General features: G+C 38.5%; 1 protein-coding gene across 8 annotated transcripts in view; it reads left to right on the top strand.

The window, feature by feature from the left end:
• Positions 1-314: 314 nt before the first annotated feature.
• Positions 315-19,783, top strand: part of prpsap2 (phosphoribosyl pyrophosphate synthetase-associated protein 2) — a 37,287-nt gene continuing 17,818 nt past the window's right edge. For 3 of the 8 annotated variants that reach the window (XM_060840175.1, XM_060840177.1, XM_060840170.1), the window contains exons 1-5: positions 315-477; positions 932-1,102; positions 4,689-4,741; positions 17,655-17,721; positions 19,278-19,450. In XM_060840175.1, coding sequence (XP_060696158.1) covers positions 1,020-1,102; positions 4,689-4,741; positions 17,655-17,721; positions 19,278-19,450 — 376 coding nt within the window. In that variant the 5' untranslated portion in view covers positions 315-477; positions 932-1,019. Of the gene's footprint in view, positions 478-508; positions 540-931; positions 1,103-4,688; positions 4,742-17,654; positions 17,722-19,277; positions 19,451-19,783 lie in introns of those variants that run through there. The other 5 variants (XM_060840171.1, XM_060840172.1, XM_060840173.1 and 2 more) reach the window with 5 other exon arrangements.

Below are 19,783 nucleotides of genomic sequence, written 5' to 3'. Positions count from 1 at the left end.
GGTCCGGTTGCCAGGGTCTGGAGCCTCGGTTGTCAGGGGTGCGGCTAGGTTACCAGGGGAGGTGCCTTGGTTGTCAGGGGTGTGGCCAGATTACCAGGGGTGGTGCCTTGGTTGTCAGGGGTGCGGCCAGGTTACCAGGGGAGGTGCCTTGGTTGTCAGGGATGAGGCTAGGTTACTAGGGGAGGTGCCTTGGTTGTCAGGGGTGCGGCCAGGTTACCAGGGGAGGTGCCTTGGTTGTCAGGGGTGTGGCCGGGTGACCAGGGGTGGTGCCTTGGTTGTCAGGGGTGTGGCCGCGTTGCCATGGGAGGAGCCCGAGTTATGAGGGGCGGGCGCGCTGTCCTTGAGCGTACGGGAGCGCGCGGTGGCAGCGTCGACGCAGCGGCGGTGTTGGCGGGTGCAGGTGAGGAGGACCGTTCTGGGGAATTGACGCGGCCGTTGGTTCCCGTTAACGGTCACGCCGACCATCCCTCAGAACCGGTAGGTAAAAGACCCACCCGGAGTGGGCGGGAGTGCGTCGCCTTGATCGCCAGTGGAGTCCCGTGGGTAGCGAGTGTCCGGCCTGATGTGGGGGTGGGGGGGGCGTGTGAGGAGAATGGGTTTGGGAGGGGGGTGAGTCAGGACTTGTTGTTGTCGTTTGGCCTTTGGGCCTTGTCCAGTATTCGGGGCGGCTTAAAATGGGCGCTGATCGTGCAGAGGCGGCGAAGGGGGTTCTCCACATGTGACAGGAACTGCAGCAGACCCACTGTGGCTTTGCAAGTAGTTACAGCGTGGAGAGAGAGAGAGAAAAAAGGGGTGGAGTTTTATCTCTTTAAAGCTGCCCTTTTAAAGTGTATTTTATATTTGCAGTTTTATTTTCGAGCGAATGTCGCGCTTGCTGTGAATTCCTTTTAAAAATTGTGCCCACTTTGTAATAACATACGTTTTTGTTAAGTTGCAGGTGAATTGATATTGGGTGGTGGTGGTGGTGAAGGTTGGCAAAAAGGATCGTGTTGAGGGGAGGCTTGCAGGACCCACCAGCCATGAATGTAATCAAAGGTGGCCTGGCACTGTTCTCTGCCAACTCGTGTTCAGCCTACACAGAATTAGCCAGAAAAATTTCAGAGTAAGCAAATATCCTTTTTTATAAAGTTATCACTATATATTACTCTGGATTGACTGATTTTTCTATTTAAAAAGTGTATCATATTTTAGAAACAGCCTGTGCAGTACTATGTTTTAAAGCTTTTTTTTAATAAATCATAAAATTGTACAGAAAGAGACCCTATTGCCCATTGAGTCTGTACAAGCAAAAATACATTGCTACCTACGCAAGTCCCACTTTCCCAGACTAGACTTGCAGCCTTGAATGTTATGATATTTGTTATTTATCCAAGTACTTTTTAAAGGTTGTTAGGTTACTTTCCTCAACTATGCTCCCAGGTACTGCATTCCAGACACCCACCATGTAGGTGAAAAACCATTTCCTCAAAACCACTCTAAACCTACTTCCTTTCAATTTAAAAGTGTGCCTCTTTGTCTTAACAGTTCAACTAAGGGAAACAACTGCTTTACATGCCCCTCATAATCTTATACACCATTATCAGGTTCCTCCCTCAATCTTCTCTGCTCCACTGAAAATAACCTGAGCTAATCCAGTCTTTTTTTTCATGGTTGAAATGCTCTATACCAGACAACATCTTGGTGAATGTTTACCATTCAGTGACATGAGCAGATATTACTATTTCCTTTTTACCTCTATTAATATCATAAGCCTGATTTCTTATTTTGGTTTTTGCTTGTTTTGCTACAGAGGAGTTAACCTACTCTTGCGTTGCGTACACCTATATAGACCTACTTATATATGTGCAACTGATTCATGTATGGAGTCACCTTGGGAGAATTAGTATGTTAACTCCTATTCGTTGCTTGATAGAAGTGCTCATTTTATTGAGCAATCACCTACAATCATAACATTTGCCAAATTATAGGCATATGTTCTTGAATACTGTAAAATGTTATGCAAATTCCTAGTATTTTTAATGTCCCTTAATAAAAATGCTACAAACAGAATAAACTATTCTGCATTGTCTCATGTGAACGAAAGTACAATTTGGACACTAGATTTCACAGTAGATTGAAGATGCAAACTTCAGTATAGACTATGTATTCTAAAAGAACAATTAGGTGTAATACTGATTTATTTCAGCGTATTTCTACCTTTTCATCTTTTATTCTTGGGAGCAAGTATGAAGTGTTTTTTTTTCGCCCTCTATTCTTGTTCAGTTCAAACTGTTCTTGGTCAGTAGACTTAGTACCTTTTTTACATTTTAATATTTACAAATTTTAAAAGGTAAGGTGTGTTTTTTTTTCACTTGTGCTGCTTCAGCATTTTATTTGTGTAATGCAGTCTTTTTAAGTAAATTGAGTGTAACTAGCAGGAATTGATTATAGCATTTTCTTTGTACCTCTATGTTGCACCATTGCTGACTTTGATGACATGATGAACAATTGTTCCACCTGCTGGTGCAGAATTGTAAAGATCAGGTATTCGTTGTGGTAGATGAACCCCAGCATCTCAAATGTTCTAAATGGGTACCATGCCCTTGATTTTTGTGAAGTTACTGTAGTAGGCAACATTTCTTGCTCTGTTCACTATCCAGTGAATTTTTGAAAGTGGGCTTGTGGACATGTCAAGTGAGGACATTTCTATAATAGCTACAATACTTGAAGATTCTGCTACTGCCCTCTATAGGAGAATAGTGGGTTAGATAAATCTGACCTTCCCTCCTGCTGCTCCCATGGATTACAAAGTCTGTTGACAGACTGAAGATTAACAGGGGGCAATCAGTGACCATGCAGCCAAAAACATGAGAAAGCCTTTTCATGAAAGGGGGGCTACAAAATGCTTAGAAAGCACTGGCTTCTGTGAATGGCAAATAAATGTTGGAGTTTAACTATTGAGAGTCAAAGAAAATAACATGCAAAGAATTGTAGGTTTGGTAGGGGTTTTGCACCTTTTTAAAGTAATTTAACGAGGAAGTAATTTTAAAGTAACTGGCACAAGTATTTGAGGGGAGCTGAGGCATAAATATTTTCGCTAAAATAAAGAAGATCTGGAACTAACTGATAGAAGTAGAAACCCTCATCAAATGTGTGATGTACAAAAAGTACTGTAAACTACAAGTCTATAGATCAAGAGCTGGGAAGTGTCATTAGGCAGGATAACGTTTTCAGCTGATGCCTGGAATAGATCAAATTGCCATCTACTATGCAGGAATTCTCATTTTTTGACTGTGGGGAGAAGTACTGTTAAAAGTAACTTTGCAGTTAAATATTCCTGTGTCAAAAATGTCTGTTTATGTCAAAATTATGCATTCCCTTTATTAATAGGTGGCATTATCAGTTTGGAACCTTTTGTTGTTTGGATGGACTTTTCTCTGCACCCATTTCATTCTTATTAAATTCAGTCATGAAAACCACTCCCGTTAGGGGTTTTTAACATAATCCTGAGCTAAAAGTTAATTCTAGATGCTTATAATTTTGCAACGTGCCTTTAGTTTTTGTGTTGCTTCTCAAAAGATTCTGATCCAGCTGCTGTCATTTTGACTTTCATGATACATTACTCTATATTACCAATTTTTTTCTACTTGTGATAGAAATATGTACATTTCTTTGAAGTTACAGAAGTGGTAGTGATCCTTGGATTTGTAGACCTCATTAAAATCCTGTTCTGGAGCCCAGACTGTCATGTTGCTTGATGAGTCACTGATTTCTCTTCAAAGAATGAATCTTTACATCCTGTCCAGTTGAATGGGTTTTCAATATGCTTGCCGCAGGGTGAATATTTACTAGTAATTTGGATATAGTTATTCAAATAATTCATTTAGATTCACATTGAACATAAGGCTCATGCTTTCTCCTGACTTTTTAAAAATCTGATTTTTAAAAAAAACCTTTTATGACTTTACTGCTTTATTGGAATGCACTTTACCTTGGTCTGCCCTAGATTTGAGCTTTTTTTCTCCTGAACTGAACATTGTATAAAGCCGAGTGAGGTATGCCGCAAGTATAAAAGGTTTCGATTACCTCAGTGAAGTCACTAGTTTTCAAATGTGAGCAGTTTATTCAGCACATTAGGGAAGGCAGACCTGTCACTTGCCCATTAAGCAGCATGGGCAGTTTCCAACTGAGGAGGTCATTGAGTGATTATGCCTGACAAGCCATTAATTTTTTTTAAAATTCTCTATTCCGCTTTCCTCCAGTTATTAGAACATCCAGCTTATTTGTGGTGTCTACCCATGTATTCACCAGGAAGATGAAGAAGCATTGTAGCCCAGACAAATAGTCAATTCTGGGATTAGATATTCATTGTGCTGGGCCACTTCACTACATTGTTGATTAAACGTGATTTTTAGTTTGGTCACGCCTATGAACGAAATTATGATTGCCAGTTGTTATCGGTGTTATTCTGTTGTGACTATTATAATAAATATGCTTGAATATAAATTTTATAGGTAAGTATTAGTACTTCCTTTCTATCTCTGACCCACTGCTCCCCCAAAAGAGTTATATACTTTTTTAATCTCAGTATTTTTGGTTACCCTTTTAAAGACATGTCCTGTGTCTGTGCCATAATTTTATGTAAAAGTTAACAATATGGTTTTTGAGGAACGATTTATTTGAGGGTTATTCCTCATCTTCAATTTTAGGCGACTTGGCGTAGAACCGGGTAAAGTTCAAGTATACCAAGAAGCTAACAGAGGTAAGTGCATAATGTAAAATATTTTAGTTTAATAAAGTTTCTTGGGAATTTTGATGCTTTCAGGGCTTATTTGCACTCTAAGCGTTGCTTTGTGAAGTACTGTTCTTCATGTATAGCTTTTGTCTCTTAAAAAATTTTAAGGATTATTTGAATACTTTAAGGTTTAGGCTGATGAAATAGAGCAAATGTTTCAAAACAGCAGTGTTACATTACATTTGCTAAGCTTGAAGCATCTGGTAGAAGATGTTTTATAATTCATGATTTTATAAACCTTTATAAGGTCACCCTCAGTCTTCCAAGCTCCAGGGAATAAAAGCCCCAGCCTATTCAGTGTCTCCCTCTTATCCAAGCCCTCCGATTCCGGTAACATCCTTGTAATTCATTTCAGAACTCTTTCAAGTTTAACAATAACTTTTCTATAGCAGGGAGACCAGAATTGAATGCAGTATTCTAAAAGTGGCCTAATCAATTACCCATATAGCTGCAACATGACATCCCAACTCCTACGCTCAGTGCACTGACTAATGAAGGCAAGAGTACTAAAAAGCTCCACCACCTATCTACCTGTTTCAAGGGATTATCCAACTGCACCCTTAAGTTTCTCAGTTGGTCATGGGCCTCCAGTTTGAGAGAGAGTCCTCTGTCTCTGAACTTCAAGCTAATTTTGTACCCAATTGTTTAGTTCCCCCTGGTTTCAGCATCACCAAACCCTGCTAAACAGTCCACCATATGGAATCTTGTTGATTGCCTTGCTGAAGACCGTATAGACAATGTCCACTGCTCTGTTTTCATCAATCATCTTTCTCACTTCAAACAAAATCAAATCAATTTAGCAAGACACGCTTTCTCGCACACAAAGCCATGTTGATTGACCCTATGTGCGAGAAAGCACATCTCACTAAATTGGTTGAGTTTTTTTTAAGTGACAAGAAGATTGTCTACTGCTCTGCTTTCATCATTGTCTTCAACAAAGCATTCAACAAGGTTCTGCATGGTAGATTGGTTAGCAGGGTTAAATCGTGTAGAATCCAGGGGGAGCTAGCCAATTGGACACACAATGGCTTGAAGTTAAGAGACAGGACTGTCTTTCAGACTGGAGGCCTGTGACCAATGGATCCAGAGTCACAAGGATCAGCGCTGGGTCCACTGCTTTACATCATTTACATAAATGATTTAGATGTGAATATAGGAGGCATGATTAGTAAGTTTACAGATGACAAAGTTGGCGGTGTAGTGGACTGTGAAGAAAGTTACCGCAGAGTACAAGGGGACCTTCACCAGATGAGCCAGGTTTCAACTCCCCTGCTGCTTGGATACTGCCTGACCTCTTGTGCTTTTCCAGCACCACATTTGTTGACTCTGACTCCCCAGCATCTGCAGTCCTCACCTTTCTCCTAATTAGTCATTACCTGTCCAAATGCATTTAATTCCTGTCACTCAGAATGCCCTCCAGCAACTTGCCCACCACTGGTGTGAAGCTCGCTAGTCTATAGTTCTCTGGCTTTTCCTTATCACCTTTCTTAAATAATGGAAATGCATTAGCCAACCTCCAGTCTTCTGGCACCTCATCTGTGGTTCTCGACGATACAAGTATCTTAGCAAAAGGCCAGCAATCTCTTCCCTTGCTTCTCACAAACTTCTGGAAACACCTAATCAGGTCCCAGGGTTATCCACCTTTTCTGCATTTTGAGTACCACCACTTCTGTAATATAGCCACTATATATTTATGTCTCCAAATTCTCTGGCTTCCATATCCTTCACCACAGTAAATACTGAGGCGAAATACTCATTTAGTATCTCATGTCTTCTGTGGTTCCACACATAGTTGGCCTTTTTGGTCTTTTAAGGGGCCCAATTGTTTCCCTAGTTACGTTTCTTTTGCTTTTAATGAATTTGTAAAATCTCTTTGGCCAGTAGGTTTAAGGAGAATGCAAAGATATCTTGTGTCCCCTTGAATGAAATACTAGAAGCTCTCAGTGACTGGAATTGCAAATGTTGATTGCCTTCAGAAGAAAGGGGAGGTGAAAATGCCAGAATATAGGAATGCGTTTTCATTGCAATGATCTTTCTGATCTGTTACTTGGATATGTTGAGCTAGGGTTGACCTGGTATATTTTGATATGACATAGTGCAGCTTATTGCTTGGGAAGCTGGGTAAAGCTACAGGTTTTCAGTGTTGTCCCCGAGGTTGCAATTTGGTTTCTCTTTCTGAGTAGAACTGAGCTCTGCATCTCATGAGTAAACCAAAAAACTTATTCTCTTGAACTTAGACTCAGTAAACGTAAATAGTGACAACAGTTAGCCTATGCATGACATTCTCTTAAACAGAAAGGAGTAACTTGCTGTTTTTTAACTGCAGAAACTTCATTGAAATTGAGATTATTCTGGTAATGAGTCCAAGGCTCTGTAAACTCTAATCCTAAATTGATTCATTGGTCTATCTATTGCACAGCTGCATATTTGCAAGAACACGTAAGACAAAGCTAATGAGCTATCTGTTTTGTCTGTACCACTAGACAAAAGTGATAGTTTGAAATGAAAAATCTACAAGAATATTCATTGTGTGTTGTATAGTACTAAGCTTTTTTTTAAGATGGTGTTTAAATTAGATGCGCAAGTGTTTAACATACATTACAATTGTGCTGATTTTTAACTAGTATTTAAGATCGCCTTCACCATCTTCATTCCATTTTCGTGTTTGAAAAGGTATCTGTTGGTGAACCTTTGCCAGAGTGGTTGCATATCCAGAGTGCATGCGTGTGTTAAAAAGGCCATGCAATTGGTGTCAGCTGTTTTTTTTATTTTGGGGCCAGATCAAATTTAGGCTGCAGGATTTTTATTTGGCAAGGGAGATGATTGAGGTATAGGTTACTTGTCACAAGCACAACTGTTGCTGAGCTAGTTAACATAAATACACGCGTTCTGAGTCAACATCCCACTTTCTATTTCCTGAAATGTGAATTTACCTCAGACCTGTGGTGAAACCATAGCAACTGTTTTGTGCACAAAATGTTTACTTGAATTATACAGTAAAAAGTCAATCAAATGCGTTTCACCTTTTTTATGTTTGATTTTAAATCGATCTCTTTGGACATGACACACCCTCCAGGTTGAGTGGCACTTGACTCTGGCTCTTCCGGCCCAGAATTATCAACACTGCCCCTTCTTCCACAAGACCCCAGGAGCATCTCTAGGTGGCCTGAACCAATTCACAGATTAGTTGTTGCTTCCATATCTGTTTTCTTTAGTTTAAAGTTTTCAATTCTAATTATTTTCTCACCAGATTTTGTGCCCTTAAAATAACTTGCGAGAAATTTTCCAAATGTTACTGTGTCACCAGGTTTTGCACAATTTACTTGATGTATGATGTTTTGTCTGGCAAGAGGCCTGATTGAAATTTTGGGCGCCCATAATCCGCATTCCATTAGGCAGTAGTTCACAGCAAAACATAGCTAATATTACTCTGCAACACTAAGTTGCCTTTTTGATTGTACGCTTATTTTTAGTTTTGGGCATCTCTGGCATGGTGTCTTCAATTTTCACCCAATGGTTTGTCTTGAATATACTTGCAGAAGAGTTGTTTATGCTATAGGAGTAAGTTTTGTTTTTTTTCATGCTTATTTGTATGGTGCACAGTTTTGGTCAGGATGCATTCGTTAGAAACTGCTATTCTATAAATTCTGAAACAAATACTTGCTTTGCAGTTAGGAAAAGAAAGATGGGCTTTATCTCATCAACCATAGACTTAATTATAATTACAGAAGCATAACTACATGTACAAAGTCTGTATGACTGCTGAGAATGTGATCTCATGTTATTGGAATTAAGCTTTGCCACGTTGTGTAGGAAGTCTTTTCATCGCCGATTATCAGTGCTATTAGGCTAGTTAGGCCTTCCTAGGTATTTATTAAAAAAATGTGAGTACTCCTTGATTTTTACTCTAATGTGCTTATGAAGATTTTTTTTTCTCTCAACTCTTGCATTCATATACATTCTCACAGTTTATAGTGGAATGTTGGTAGGAATTGAAATGTTTTGTCCATTATAAAAATAGAATGGTCAGATTGCATCTAACATTCTTGTGCATGAATATTTGTGCAAACAAGTTCCTGTAACTTTTTTTAAAAAAAGCGTAAACTATTCAACACTTCTGCCAGTCAAGATGATCACATTGACCTGTCCTTACATTAAATTCTGTAACCTTAGATCATTCCTCTGGCAGAATATTCAAGAACTTAATCAGAATAAGGGAGGTTATTTGGAAGTATCTGTTTAAGTGCAATTACACTCTTGGAAGTAAGAAACAAAGGGTGTATGATGCTAATTCTAATTGGACAGCTGTGGCTGATAGAAACCAATGATCGTGCAGGTACCTGCTGCTCATAGGTAAACTTTCATGACTACATTTGTTCCATTTTAGAGATTTTATTACATTTTGAATAATGAGTGTGAGATATAATCATGCATATAATATGACTAGTATGATCTGCCACTGCCCGAAATAGCTGATGCTTTAATAAGGCTGTGACTTTATAATTAACCTCAGTGGGAATAACAAACAATTAGTGCTGTATACTATTCACAATGTGAGGAATTCTTAAGTGGTAAGGCAAAGGTCTCTTGTGCAATGGTCATGTTCTAACCTCTGAGCTAGAACACTAAGATTCAAGTCCCATCTGCTCCAGAGCTGTGTAATAATATCGCTGAACAGGTTGATTGGAAATTATCTCACTATTAAGACAAAAGGACTCTTTTGGTACAGTAATGGTGCCCCTAGCTTTGAGTTGGAAGGTCTGAATGCAAATCCCATCTGTTTCAAAAGTGGGTTGGTGGCACCTCTTAAATTCAAAAATATCTAACTGTCTCTACAGAATCTTGGCTGCCTCTTAGTGTTAATCATTGGATGATCCACTGCATTAACTTAAATTGCAAATTAAAACATCTTGTTCTCACAGTATCTACATTTTAAACTACTACAAAATTAGAGGAATCCTACCATCTGTAGCCCCTCAAACCTGTTGAAGTAACTTGCATGTTCTATTATTTGGCTACCGGATTAGGGGATTAATCAGCTCTAAGAATACTTTGTCCTGCATGTCAGTAACAGAGTCAAAGAGATGTACAGCATGGAAACAGACCCTTTAATCCAACTCGTCTATGCCAACCACTTATCCTAATCTAACCTAGTCCCCTTTGCCAGCACTTGGCCCATGTCCCTCAACTCTTTCCATTTACATACCCATCCAGATGCCTTTTAAATGCAGTAATTGTACAGCCTCCACCACTTCCTCTGGCAGCTCATTCCATACACACACCACCGTCTGCATGAAAAAGTTCACCCATAGGTCCCTTTCATATCTTTCCCCTCTCACCCTGAACCTATGCCCTCTGGTTCTGGACTCCCCATCCCAGGTAAAAGACTTTGTCTGTTTATCCTATCCATGTCTCTCATGATTTTATAAACCTCTGAGGTCACCCCTCACCCTCTTGACATGCTAGCAAAATGGGTGTGATTTGCCCATTTAATTTCTCTTTGTGGTAGTTAGGGCCAGTTTCTTTGTCCTTGGCAATTTGAGGGTGAAAAGCAAGACAACATTCTGGCACTTTACAAAATGCATGATTTAAGTGCAGTCATACCTTCCTGTTCACTATGATGTTTGTATGTTAATGAGCATGATACTGAATTGGCTATATATGGATTTGGTTGCATGTTCCACTTTTCCCACTTCCCCAGTAATTCCCACTGGTTAAATGCAAGTATTTTCTATCTGAGTCTTGTACAAACAAATTGGCATAAATTATCAGAGTAATTATAAGTTGATAGTCCTTTTAGTGATGTGGTTGTTGACATTTCAAAAGCCTCTGGTCTGACTGATGTCTGAACTTGCATTGCCAATACTTCTGTTTAGTGGTTGACAATTGTAACATAGTAAAATTATTTGGACTACTGAGAACATGATCATCATGTGCTCCTTTTCCTGTTCCCAGGAAATTCAGCAGTGATGTGTTATATGGAAGTGTATGAAAAAGGGCCTTGGTTTATTCATTTCTGCTTTGAATTCTAATACATTTGGAAAGACAAGAAAATTGACTGAATATAATTTGTTTTATGGAAATGGATTTTTACATTTGGTCAAAGTTTTTAATGTATTTAAGTTGTAGCATAATGTCTTGTATATTATCAATTAAGTACCTTTTTTGTATTTTGAACAAAGTTATGCAAATTTTCTTTGAAATCATTTGCACGCATTAGAAATAATTCCTCCTTTGCAAATTAAAATTGTCTGTAGTACTGAGCTAACCAAAGAAGGGACACCTGAGAATGGTAGTGATGCATAAATGTGAAAGGTAAATTTCTCCAATCACAACTGAAATCACTGTTGTTGTGTTCTGGAATGTGGATCGAAGTACAATTTTCATGATAGTTTTGCAGAGCAGGTTAATAAGATAGCAGGATGGATGGGAGCCTGAATGTAGATTTAGAACGAAGTGAAGCAATACGCTTGTGCTTGGAAAGCAGTGAAAATAAGAACTAGAAAATAAATTTCTCCAGTTGCTGCAGCGCGCTTTCAGTTAATGTTGTAGTGTGTTAACTTGGGTCTCTGGATTACTAGTCCAGTGATGTTAGCATGACATCACTGTTTGACCTTGGTGAATCCAGAAGAATAGACTATGGTAGAGTGCAGATCCTTGAGGGTAGAGAGATAGAATACAGGCTTTATGCAACCGATGGGATACTGTTATTATCAGAAGTTTAGAACGTAAGGGAAGTTATGCTAGAGCTCCATTAAATATTTAATAAGGTATACCTAGAGTATTGCCTATAATTCTAGTTACCATTGTAAAGGAAATATATTTTCTTGGGATCAAGAAGGTAGAGAAGATTTAATTGAGATATATAAAGTTATGAAGAGCTAAGATATGTTGATTGAAAGCGCTTGTTTACCATAGCAATAAGGTCAATAATTAGGGACTGTAGCTTTACAGTATTGAAAGAATACTTAGGAGCGCAGTTGAAATAATTATTTAAGCAAGAAAGGTGGTAGAGGTGGAGGAGTGAAGCTTTTGCTTATGGACCTGAAGTGCTATAACTGCAGGGTAGTGAACCAAGAGTTGAAGAATGTGATTTAGCTAGCTAGCCTGCTTTCTGCTATCATGGATATGAAGGACCAAATGTCCTGTTGGAACTTTTGTATTTTTTTTCTAATTTAGGCAAGTGATTTCCTTAATTGGTGAATAATTTGCTGGTAGCATAGCATAGTCATACAGCATGGAAACAGACCTGTCCACCCAACCAGTCCATGTCGACCGTAATCCCAAAATGAGCCACTGTCACCTGCCTGCACTTTGCACATATCCCTCCAAACATTTCTTATTCATGTACTTATCCAAATGTCTGAAAATATTGTAACTATACCCACATTCACCACTTCCTCTGGAAGTACATTCACACACAAACCATGGTGCTTTTCAAAAAAAAAGTTGCCCCTCATGTTTTTTTAAAATCTTTCCTCTGTCATTAAAAATACACCCATTAGTCTTGAAATCCCAGGGAAAAGACATCTGATATTGACCTTTTCCACACGCCTCATGATTTTATAAATCTCTGCAAGGTTGTCCCTAAACTTCCTACATTCTAGTGGGAAAAAAAGTCCCAGCCTCTCCTTCTACCCTAAATCCTCCATTCCCAGCAACATCCTGGAAATCTGTTTTGAGCCCTCTCCAGCTTAATAATATCCTTCCTGTAACAGGGCAACCAGAATTGGACACTCTACTCTAAACCAGTGTCCTGTGCAATCTCAACATGTCATCCCAACTCCTGTATTTAAAAGTCTCCGCAATGAAGGCAAGTGCTATAAATGCTCTCCAAACTACCTTGGCTGCATGTAATGCAAACTCCAAAGAATTATATATCCAAATCCTTCGGTCTCGTTGTTCTACAACTGTACTTTTAAGGCCATACTTTTAATTGTATAAGTCCTGCCTTTATTTGTTTTTACCAAAATGCAGTACCTCCTCTAGCCAAATTAAACTCCATTTCTCATTCCAGTTATTATCCAACACAGATAATTGATTAAAATCTGATTGAAGATTTGTAGCTCGGGTATCCATTGTTGTGGTTCTGCTCGCCGAGCTGGAAGTTTTTGCTGCAAACGTTTCGTTCCCTGGCTAGGGAACATCATCAGTGCTGTTGGAGCCTCGTGTGAAGCGCTTCACACGAGGCTCCAACAGCACTGATGATGTTCCCTAGCCAGGGAACGAAACGTTTGCAGCAAAAACTTCCAGCTCGGCGAGCAGAACCACAACAACAGATAATTGAGTCTGGTAGTTTTTCTGAAGGAATATTATTGTCATAGCTGCTTTTCTGAACTGTGAGCATTGTGATAGCTGCAAAATACAATTGCTCAACATATTTCCTTTACAATGGTGTCCTTTTTAGTAGTTGAAATGCCAGAGCATTGAGTTTTGATTAAGTAACTGTTAAAATTCTGTTTCATTGGTCAGAGAACAGATTAGATCCAACATTTGAAGGTTAGCATATTGTTAACTATATACGTGAGGATATATATTTGCATGTGAATTGTTCCATGGTCTGAATTGACTTTGTGTCATATTTGACTTCTCATTGTCTGAGGAAACTGATGTGTGATTGTGTTTGAGTGCCAGGCTCTCTGAAAGGGAGACTCATCAAAACAAGGACTGCTGCAGCTATGCAGATATTGATTCCACCCACTCTACAGGCATACATTTCATGGCATCCTGGACCAGAACCGTTTTTTACTCCATGCAAAAAAAAATTTACTGCATGCAAAGAACCTGGAATTGGGTTGGGATTGAACTGTCCGGAAGGCTGGATCTCCTCTCTGAAGAGAGGGCTGAGACAATTTATAATAGATCTTCAAGATTATGAAGGGGTGTGAATGGATTAACGTGGGAAGAATCTTTCTAACTGCCAGTCAAAAATCAGTGCCATAAAAATATGATCATTCTACGTAAATCCAATAAGATATGGAGGTGATACTTTAGCTAGTGTGCGGTTTGAATGTGAAACTTGCTGCTGTATAGGCTAGCTGAGGCAAATTATGTTTGAGGACAAGTTCAAGTGCATAAACGAGAAAGGAGTAGTAGAAAAATGTTTGTATTTAGATAGGTGTAGGAGGAGCTTCATTTGAAGTATAAACACCAGTACACAGTGAAATTGGGCAAAGAGGCCTGATTCTGTGCTTCAAGTTACATATTTCATTCTGTTTCTGTGGCAGATTGTCAATAGAAATGTAAACTATGGTTGCTACTGGGTGAATTAAAATAATTCTGTGCAGAAAGTCCCAGTTCTGCTAGATTGAACAGGTTGTCTTGTGTTATTGAATGACATTTTTGGCGACTTAAATTTGCTGAGGAATGACATTGTTAATTACTGAAAACACAACCAGTAACCTTGCTTGTCATTTATTTACTAATCCACGCTCCTAAAAATAAATGAAAATACTTCAGAGCATTTTTAAAGTAAACATTTCTATCAGCAAGTCATGCATGAACAGCTGCTATGAAAGGAAAGATCACTTAGTTCTGCTCCATTGTATCTTTGTATAGAGAAAAAAATTGAAACATTACTTAATTTTGTTCTGTTAGGATTTGCACTTTTGTGAATTGGGATAAACAGACGATGAATTGGCATTCAGAAAATTAACTTCATGCATTTAGTCTGTAATAAGTTGACTGTTGCCAGCAAGAATGTGTTGCTGCTAATGAGCTTGGTTGCAAGAATGGATTTGGCTGCAGTAATCTAGGAATGATTGCTGCAGTTTGTAATGTCAGAACAAAGCAATACTCCTCTGTGGTGTGAAATAATTTAATTTGTAAACCGTAGTGCTAGAGAAACATTACTTGCAGATCATACGGTCATGGAGATGTACAGCGCAGAAACAAACCCTTCGGTTCAACGTGTCTGTGCCGACCAGTTATCCTAATTCAATCTAGTCCCATTTACCAGCACTTATCCCTCTCAACCCTTCCTATTCATATACCCATCCAGGTGCATTTTTAAATGTTGTTGTAATTGTGCCAGCCTCCACCACTGCCTCTGGCAGTTCATTTCATACACACATCACCTTGGGAAAAAGTTCTCCTTTAGGTCCCTTTTAAATCTTTTCCCTCTCACCTTAAATCTATGCTCTCTGATTCTGGACTCCCCAAGCCTGAGGAAAAGACTTCGTCTAGTTACCTGGTCCGTGCCTCACGTGAATTTATAAACTTAAATAAAGTTACTCTTGAACTTGAAAAGTCAACTAAAATTAATCTCCTCCATCTTGTACAACGGCATAAGCACAGAATGCTGAGATATAGGCTTTGTGGTAATATCACTAGCTTAATAATCCAGAACCCCAGGTCAATGTGGGCTCAAATCCTGCCATGGGAGATGCCATTTTCTGAAGCAAAGCTTGGTCAATTGCACAATGAAGTCCCTGTACAGTTCCTTGGTAGTTCTGTCACAGAACAGCACTTGTCCTGTACCAGAGTCATCTTTTTTCCTTCGTCATTCCAATTGTAATGACTGAATTGTAGTATCGTATTTGTGAGCAGTTATGTGCTATGGACCGTTGACCAGTATGGCTTGATGGGTTGCAATATTCTCAGTTACCTGAGACAGGAGAAACTTGGTATTAAGGCTACTTTTCACTTGTGAACTGAATGAATGTAAAGAAGAGCAAAGAATCATTGGATTATGTAAACAAGTTTTTCTCGCTCTCACTCTTGGCCAAGAGCATCAGTATCCTAAAGTATTTAAAATCAATCGCAGAGAAGTCTGTTTGGTGTTTGAATCGTATTTTGATCTTCTCTGCTGTAAATCAATTTTCACCTGCAAATTTGTAGTCCGTAGTGAAACAATGGTGCTTGTGGACGTTGAAAAAAGTCTTCCACAGATAATCTAGTGATTTCTTTGTCTTGGCTTTCGCCTTTCTCAGCAGCAATTTCAATTTAGTTGAGAGGATGTATTTACCTCCAGATGCAATATTGTCACCAAACAGATGAGCAGTAAGTGCATTGAAGTACTCCGCCATACATAATCCTTTTAATTGTTGAATTCTCCTTCACTTCTCCTCCTTTTTCATATAATGAAAGAGCTGATTGACTGGATTAAGACAGAAGCTAAAATGAAGAAACCTTTTTTAAAAAATGTATTTTGGAATATTTTTGTCTCGAAGCAGAAATTTGATATCCCTCTAATAGAAAATTTGCCTTTCTGGACTATATGTGGGTCTTTATAAGTAATTCAATTCATGAAGTAAATCTGGAATAAAAAGCTCATGACATTAAAGATGATCCTGAAACCATTGAATTGTATTTTCAAAGCCATTCATGCATTTTAGAGAGAGAAATCTTCATTCTTCATCTGATTTGATGTATGTGATTCCAGATCCACAGCAGTATAGTTGAATCTTGGATATCCCTTGAAATGGCTTAATAAGCTACACAGCTATATTTAAAAACTATCTTTGCAGTATATATTGTAATGGGTAATAAATGTCCAATAACCTTGCCATTGACACCTACATCCTTTACTTAATTTTTAAGAATCGTAGCATTTGCCAGTCATTTAAAAACCTAGTTAGCCCCCTCGACAAGGATGGTTTCAAGGAGTTTTACAGTGAGACAAGCAACATAAAAGAATTACTCATCAAATGGTGTCTCAACATCACAGTCTCTAGAAAACTACAGATTCACTATTAACTTTTGAATGAGTGGACTCCAGAAACTTGTCATTTTTCGTGGCATTGTTCAGTATGGAAACACACCGTGTCCATGCTAACCTTCTCTGTATCGTTCCAAAAATATGAAAAGCTTCACGAATTTGTCATCCTTCCATGCCAACCAGATATCCTAAATAAATCTAGTCACATTTGCCAGCGTTTGGCTGATATCCTTCTCAACCCTTCCTATTTGTATTCCTATCCTGATGCCTTTTAAATGTTATAATTGCCCCAGTCTCCTCCACTTCCTCTAGCAGCTCATTCCATACATGCACCCTTCTCTGTGTGGAAAAAGTTGCCCCTTAATTCCCTTTTAAATCTTTTCCCCCTCACCATTTAGTTTTGGACTCCCCAACCACAGGGGAAAGACCTTGTCTATTTATCCCTCATGATTTTATAAACTTGTATAAACCTCAAGTTCTGATGTTCTGATGAAAATAGCCCCAGCCTAATTAGCATCCCCCTATACTCAAACCCTCCAACCCTGGAAATATCCTTGTAAATCTTTTCTGCATCCTTTCAATTTTAACAGCATCTTTCGTGTAGCAGAAAGATCAGAATTGAATGCAATATTCCAAAAGTGATCGAACCAATAGTCTGTACAGCTGCAACATGACACCCCAAATCCTGTACTTAATGCACTGACCAATAAAGGCAAGTATGCTATCAAATTCCACATTTACCACCCTTTCTACCTGTGACTCCACTGTCAAAAGGGTGAATCCTGACCCTTTTTCTTTTGCTGTTTTTGCAACTACCTAATGTGGATCTATAAGAATACAAATTAGAGTATGATGAGAGAAAAGCGGTTTCACGTACAAATATATTGTCTTGTTTTGTTTTGCGCAGTACGAGATCCTGGAAGTATCAGTAGTGATTGTGGTCCAAAATCTTTTGTTTCCTGAAAATGTAGAATATATAACCATGGAATATTTTACCCAAGTAGAATTTCCCCATCTCTCTCCAGTTGCTTCTACTGGCCAATGTTTCTTTTTTTTAATTAATGTTAGATATTCCTAAATTGTCAAATGAACCTATTCTCCATCTTATGCTGTGATATTTGCACAAGTAGTTAGGGATTAATCTGTGGAAAAGTGGTGATTAGCAATGTAAATTTAAACTCCATTTTTAAGTTAACTTTTTAACTTTCTTCTTTCTAATAGAAACAATAGTACAGATTCAGGAGTCTGTCAGAGGAAAAGATGTGTTTATTATTCAGACTGTTTCAAAGTAAGTAATATTAAATGTAATTCTCTACTGTGCATTTCACTGATCAAATAAGGAACGTAATTTTGTGCAATTTGCACATGGCTTTTGCATGAGATATATTTTGAAAATGAAGTTTTAACTCCAATCTCTGGTTCCTTTGATTTGAATTTAAAGTTGGGTTTTGTAATTTCAGTATTTAAATGCAACCAAAGCAAGAACAGCACTTCTGCTACTTGATTTACAACAGAATAAATATTAAACTAACCTTTTCATTTTTCAGAGATTGCTTATACATTTTAAAACTTGGAGCTCTCTCTAACTGTAGAGAACCAAATATAAAATAGAAAATGGGGCAAAATACAGTATATAAAAGACTCGTTTTGATTTTAAGTGGTCATTTTCTCTGTTAATGGATCATTTTTCATAATAATTGGTCACACTTGTAGATCTAATCTGGTTTTCTTCAAAAAGTTGGTCTCAGCTACAGATCTGGCATGAGTTGAAACTCTTGATAGATTCTAAGAAACATTACTGTGTTTTACTGGCCTTTTGTTATTTAAAAGAAACCTACGAATGACTGCCTCTATTCACAGTGATTGTTCAACCTACCTGACTACAAAAAAAACCTAGCAGTATCTCTGCTCTTGCATAAAGATGGATTGCCAATCTATCAATTTGATAATTTGTGCAGAGCTACATTAGGAATGTCTGCTGTTATGGACCAGACTCAACACCTCAAAACATTTTTAAGCAGGTAGCCCAGACCATAACTTTGCTATGTGTTTTAGCTAAGTGTATAGTGGATATTCCTGCTGTGAATTAGCTGGTCAGACTGTTGAGTTTTAAACAAACAGAATTTGTTTACAAAATTATGAAATGAAACACAATGAACCAAAAATAGAATACCCAAATAACTTAATATCCTATCCGAACCCGACAGGCTATCCTGACTTAATGAATCTGCTCCAAAATACTTGCAACAGTCCCAATAAACAAACCTCCTTAGCACAAAGAGTAAAAATGACACAAAAAGCTTGCAGGTTACCAAGTCAGAAGGACGGAGAGTACCAGGTTGGACTTGCTCCAGCAGCCTGCCTTCATGCATGCTGCTGCTGAATTGAATAAAACAACTGAGCTCCAAGACTGGCTGCATCCCTTTTCTTCATACAAATTATTTTAAAACATGGAAGTCTTCTGCCTAAGGCAATAGTATCTGTTAGCTGTGAACAAATGGGCCCTAAAATCTATCAAAACTCTTAGACTTTTGAGTCTGGGCCATTTACAACCTCTGAGACAAACCAAGGATAATCTAACCTTGTCAAAGGAGCAGGTTTGCCACACTACCTATTAATTTTCAGTTTCGTGTGACACCAGGGGAACAGTGTTATTGTGAATGGCCAAGTGAATAGTTTCAGCAGTTTAAAGTCGTGTTCAGCTTTCAGATTTTCTGTTGATCTTGTTTGAGGGTGACTTTTTGAAAGGGGGCAAAATAAGGGGAAAGCAAGTGATATCAATTCAATATAAATAGATTATAGAACTACTTTACAAATTTATAACTTTCTTTTTTCTTATAACAGGGATGTCAATTCCACCATTATGGAACTTCTTATCATGATCTATGCCTGTAAGACCTCATGTGCCAAGAATATCATTGGTGTAATCCCTTACTTTCCATACAGCAAGCAATGTAAAATGAGGAAACGCGGTTCCATTGTGTCCAAGCTTCTCGCATCCATGATGTGTAAAGCTGGTGAGTTGTGTTTGAGCTGCTTATTCTGCAACAATGTTCAATGGAGCTATACCAGTCCTGTGTATCCCAGTGTCTTCTCAGGGGAAGAGTATTTTTTATTTAGAGGAGAAAGTGTGGGCAAGTGCAATACCAAATCTGTTCAAAGCTGGAATCCAGAAGCACAGCACCGAGTGATAACCAGTTGATCTGTTTTTAGTGATCATCAATGATAAATGTTGATCAAACACTGGGTGATCTTTTGTGTTCTACATATGCTGTGAAACTGGAAAAGCACAGCAGGTCAGGCAGCACCCGAAAAACAGGAGAATCGATGTTTCTGGCACATGCCCTTCA

This window comes from Hemiscyllium ocellatum, chromosome 20 (genome assembly GCF_020745735.1).
Source record: "Hemiscyllium ocellatum isolate sHemOce1 chromosome 20, sHemOce1.pat.X.cur, whole genome shotgun sequence".
NCBI classification, from domain to species: Eukaryota; Metazoa; Chordata; class Chondrichthyes; order Orectolobiformes; family Hemiscylliidae; genus Hemiscyllium; species Hemiscyllium ocellatum.
The sequence above is the reverse complement of the archived record's forward strand: the minus strand, read 5'-3'. Positions and strand labels throughout refer to the sequence as shown.